Below are 5,429 nucleotides of genomic sequence, written 5' to 3' on the forward strand. Positions count from 1 at the left end.
ACAGTAATATCTTAGCTTATATAAAAGAAGTTTCATGCGGGTAAATTTTGCTTGAGAGGAGGTGGGGTAAAACTTTATGAAGGGAGAAAGGGATGGGAAATGGCGAGCAGGTTCGTCCTTTGTCCAGAGAAAAATAGCTTTTTTGAGTCCAGCCACGGTATTTGGATTTGCAGTACTTTGACTTCACCGCAGAAGACTTACGTGTCACCTTCATTTTTGGGGTTCGCCTATTGGCACGAGCCCTTGGGCCCTTTATGTTTTCGCTGCTGGAACCGCCTTATCAATTTGCATATGTACCACACAGAAAGATCAAATAAACACTCAAGGTTTCCGAGATGCGGCTTTTATTATTTTCTCTGACGCGCATGGTCGCCCAGATATATCGCGAATGATTCATTCTACGCGCGTCTGTTTACACCGTGTTTTCGGTTGTGCTAGTCACTTCGTCTTTAAACTGAGTGTTGTCGATTGCAGCGTTCATGCCCAGTTTGACAACCGCTGAGCACTCTTTATTAGTACCACGTGATATTTGGCGGAGATGCGGAACTCAGATAGCGTGACCATGCTCCTGAAGACAGCGAGTCGACGAGACACGGCCTCTCATTTTCGTTGAACATCGGGAGCCCCCAGCCTTTCACTGCAAGCCTGATGCAGACGCGCAAGAATGGCTTGACTTTTTCGACCGCGTGGCGAGATCAACGCGCGGAACGACGTTCGACACTTGAGACAAGTATACTTCGCACATCAAGAATCTGGCCGAACCTGGTTTTGGAATCATGAGACTTTTCTGAAGAACTCGGAAACACTTCATATAGATCTTCTGACAGCATTGACAAGTATCGTCCGAGAAGAAAGAGCGGTAAGGATCCAAGCCAAGATCCGGCTCCAAAATGAGTAGATCTTCAATTATGCTAAAGAAATGGAGCACCTAATTTGCAGTGCGAATCCTGAAATAATTGAAGAAAGTGAGCCTTATGATGTGAGAAGAGAAAAAATTTCTTTTCGCTGGCCTCGCGAGATATCCACTGAAATAAAACTGATTGCTGGGCTAGTTAGTGCATAGTCACATAAAGGAAAATGTTAATAGCGCAGCAAAAAGACACTGACAAATAGGAACCTGTGTCCTATTTGTGTTCATTAGTGCCTATTTGTGAGTGTCTTTTTCTTGCGCTATTAAACTTTTCCTTTATGTGACTATTCACTCAAAACCTTTGCATAATTTGAAAGAGAAGTGTCCTCCATAGAACGGACCTAGAAGCCAGGACTCTCACTCTGCATAACAACAAATGGGATGTTTTCAATGACTACAGCAATAGCGATCATAAATATATTTTATTGTAGCTTTGTGATGAACAAGGACCCAGTGAACATAAATACGCACAATTAGGAGAAGTTATTGTTTTTTGGAGTTCGTAGCGGGAGACAGATGGATTAACGAAACAGCAAAGGCCTGCAATAATTTCAAAGTTATCTAGATATTATAGTTAAACACGTTTGCGATGAAATTACTGTTTAATAAACCTATTCTAAATACCAAACAATAACCCTACAGAAATAAACTAAGGTGGACATCAGAAGTGGAAATAGAAAGAAAAAAGATCAGTACTAATAGATGCCGCCAGAGAGCAAACGATAACTTAAATGGTATGTGCCGCAGATTATATAAAAAGCGGTACGTAAATATGGCTACAATCTCAGTGCCGATAAAGGACAATGATGGAAACAACCATGTAGAACTATAAAAGACCGCAATCCTTTCACTTTGCCATATAAGCTGGCAGTAAATACGGTTAAAAAGCAACAACAATTCCAAATATTAAACAAGTGAAGGACATACTTCAAGTTAGGAGCAGGAGTTTGTAGAATATATTGTTACGAGCGAGGTTTTATTGGCCGGAGTACGTACGTCGAAAACCACCCGAGTCCACATACGAGTCCCAGCACGAGCCGCTTCTTCGTCATCTTCACCTTCCCCTACTTTTATTTATGTTCGTATCGCTTTCCCTTAAGCAGCGCCCCGCCGGGGTGGTGCAGTGGTAAGACGCCGACTACTGTGGCGGAGTTCCCGGGTTCGAACCCGACCACGGCGGCTGCGTTTCGATGGAGGCGAAACGAAGTGGCGTCCGTGTGCTGTACGATGTCAGCGCATGTTAAAGATCCCCAGGTGGTCGAAATTACTCCGCAGCCCTCCACTACGGCTCCCCTTTCTCTCTATCCACTTTCACTCCCACCTTCATCCCTTCCCTTACGGCGCGGTTCAGGTGTCCACAGAGCAAGTGTGACAGATACTGCGCCTTTCCCTTCCTATGAACCAACCAACCCTTAAGCAGCCGAAGCCAGCTGGGTGGTGGTGGTAATAACTTTATTAAAACAGAGGAGTTTGGGGCATGCATGCCCCTGGGCCCCCGCACGGCCCCACTACACTCAAACGTTCATGTTTCTATGGTTCATGACGTCGGCAGCCCAGTCTGTGGCGATCTTCTGCCGAACCGGGTCCTCAGAGTGCAGCAGGGTCTCCCAGTCCTCCCAGGTGGTAAGGTGCTCTAGACCCCGCGGGGGAGGATCCGCCGGGCATTGGAACAGGATGTGGGCGAGGGTGGCGTTGGGGTTATTACAAAGGGTACAGGAGGGATTGGTGAGGGTGTGGTGGTGGCGAGACGCACTATAAGGAGACGGGAGGGTGCGCGTTTGTAGTCGTCGCCAGAGCGTCTGGTGGTAGTTGTCTAAAGATGGGTGAGGTGGGGGATAGAGTAGTCGCTCGGCCCGATAGGCCTGCGTTAGCTCACTGAAGGAGTGCATGCGATCACGCGTGAATCCCGGATCGGAAGCCGCCGGCGCCCGGTTTAAATAACCTCGGGCTAACGCATTGGCGGCCTCGTTACCGGGATTCCCGGAGTGCGCAGGCACCCATATCAGCTCCACATAGCGGGGTGGGTTAGTGGCGGGCGAGTTCAGTATGCTGAATGCAGAAATGTGAACTCTACCACGCGCAAAATTTAGTAGAGCAGTTTTCGAGTCGGAAATTATGTAGCGTGCTTCCGTGTGTGCAAGCGCGTAGGCGATGGCTGCTTCCTCGGCTGCCTCCGAGGAGGTGACCGAGGGGAGGGGGACAGTAGCAACAGGCGGCAGGAAGGAATTTGTGACGGCCAATACCGCTCCCTCATTCGTGCATGCGGCGTCCACCCATACGGCGTCCGTTTCGGAGCCGTAGTATTTGTGGAGCGCCGCTGCTCGGGCTCGGCGGCGTTGCTCGTTATACTGGGGGTGCATGTTGCGAGGGAGAGGCTTGATGAGAAGGTCTTGGTGGAGGGGGCGAGGTATGGGAAGGAGGGTAGGGTCATTCGCTGGGACACGAATGTCTAAAGTCTCCAGGATATGGCGACCGGTGGAGGTCTTGGTGAGACGCAAGTATTGGGCTTGGCGATGGGCCTCCATAAGCTCCCCAACTGTGTTGTGGAGGCCAAGCTGTAGAAGGCGTTCTGTGGAAGTATTAATTGGGAGATGTAGGGCCGTCTTGAACGCCGTGCGCAACATGACGTCCAAGGCGTCTGTTTCCTGCCTGTTGAGTCGTAGATAGGGGACTGTGTATAAAAAACGGCTGAGGACGAAGGCGTGAATTAGACGACATAGGTCGTTCTCCTTCATGCCTCTGTGATGGCCCGAAACTCGTCGGATGAGGTGCGATATCGCGCCTGTCACCCGCTTTAGTTTCTTGAGAGTTAATGTGTTTTTGCCGTTGTTCTGGATGTGAAGTCCCAGAACCCGGAGCGTATTCACCTCTGAGACGGGACGGCCATCGACTTCGATAACAATCGGTGCGGTGGGGCATCCGCGGGTCGTGGGTCGAAGTATAAGTAGCTCAGACTTCTCTGGGGAGCATGAGTGTCCGATGCTCTGGGCGTGTTCTTGTGTGAGGGATGCGGCGCTTTGCAAGGTACCCTCTATGTCGCCATCACTACCGTGTGTGGTCCACAGTGTGATGTCGTCCGCATAAAGGGTATGTCTAAGATGAGGTATCGTGGACAGTTTCCGGGCGAGTGGAATGAGCGTGGCGTTGAATAGGAAAGGAGAGAGGACGGAGCCCTGTGGAGTACCGACGCTCCTGAGGGTGTAGGGTTGGGAGGTAAGGGGGCCGAAATGAACCTCAGCCATGCGGTCCGTTAAAAAAGCCCGGACATAAGTGTACATCCGTACACCTATGTTCAGAGGAGAAAGAGCAGTCATGATCGCCTGATGTTCGACGCGATCAAAAGCTTTGGACAGATCCAAAGCCAGGACTGCCTTTGTGTGGCCCGGGACAGCCGGGTCGAAGATGTCGTGGGTGAGCTGCAGCATGGCGTCCTGAGCGGAGAGATGGGGGCGGAATCCCACCATGCTGTGTGGGTAAAGGTCGTTGTCCGCCATGTGAAGTGTCAATCTCGCAAGTGCCACGTGCTCGAAAAGTTTCCCGAGACACGAGGTGAGCGAGATTGGTCGCAGGTTTTCTAGTTTAAGAGGCTTGTTCGGTTTTGGTATAAATATTACCTTGGCGTGTCGCCAGGACTGGGGGAGGGTGCCCTCCGACCAGCATTTGTTGAAGTAATCTGTAATCTGTGTGATTGATTTGTCATCAAGATTGCGGAGTATAGAATTGGAGATTTTGTCCAGTCCCGATGCTGAATTTGTGCGGAGTGTCAGAAGGGCCGCTCTTACCTCCGTTTCCGAAATATCAGCGTCTAATTCCGGGTTAGGTTTTCCTGAGTAGGGGGGCATGGAGTCGGATGTGCCGGGTGAGGTGTATGTTCGCTGAAGTGTGTCAATGAGAGCGTCCGGGTCGCTATTGTGTGTGTGTAAGAGGCGTGTAACATGGTGTTGTGTAGCGGATTTGGACTGTGTTGGATCTATGAGATGTCTCAGAAGTTGCCAAGCTCGCTTGGTGGACAGTTTTCCGGCGAGTCCGTCGCAAACTTGCCTCCAATTACACCGGCAGACCTCCTCTGCGTGTTGTTGTATCTGCGTCTGCAGTCCGGCCAGTCGCTTTTTAAGCGTTCTATTTAACTTGTTGCGTTTCCAACGCTCGAGTAAGCTGTGGTACGCCTCCCAGAGGTGGGCGAGGCGGGAATCTAGAGTGGGGGTGTCTTGTGTGGTTGTAATTAGCCGGGTATTGTGTTGGACATCGGTCATAAGTGATTCTACCCACTCGTCGATGTCCGTGATAGTGTGTTTGTGTCGTCCTTCCGCAATGCGCGGATGGCATCCCAGTTCACCAGTTTGTGGGTGATATGTGTGTGGCGGGATTGTTTAAAGGGGAGCGAGATGTTAATGATGTAGTGATCGCTTCCCAGTGTGTGTTGTGTTCTTGCCCAGGTGACGCCACCGAGGAAGCGACTTAGCGTCAGGTCCGGACTGGTGTCCATGCTGACGCTGGTGCCGATCCGCGTGGGTGTGTG

General features: G+C 50.5%; 1 protein-coding gene across 1 annotated transcript; it reads right to left on the reverse strand.

Annotated features, from left to right (window-relative positions):
* Nucleotides 1-2,354: 2,354 nt before the first annotated feature.
* LOC146187995 (uncharacterized) lies at nucleotides 2,355-5,163 on the reverse strand. Its single transcript, XM_084604973.1, has one exon. It carries the CDS (start codon nucleotides 5,161-5,163, stop codon nucleotides 2,425-2,427), a length of 2,739 nt encoding a protein of 912 aa, XP_084461099.1. The 3' UTR covers nucleotides 2,355-2,424.
* Between the last annotated feature and the right edge of the window lie 266 nt (nucleotides 5,164-5,429).

This window comes from Amblyomma maculatum, chromosome 5, assembly GCF_055883805.1.
Source record: "Amblyomma maculatum isolate TAMU_Amacu chromosome 5, ASM5588380v1, whole genome shotgun sequence".
Classification (NCBI taxonomy): Eukaryota; Metazoa; Arthropoda; class Arachnida; order Ixodida; family Ixodidae; genus Amblyomma; species Amblyomma maculatum.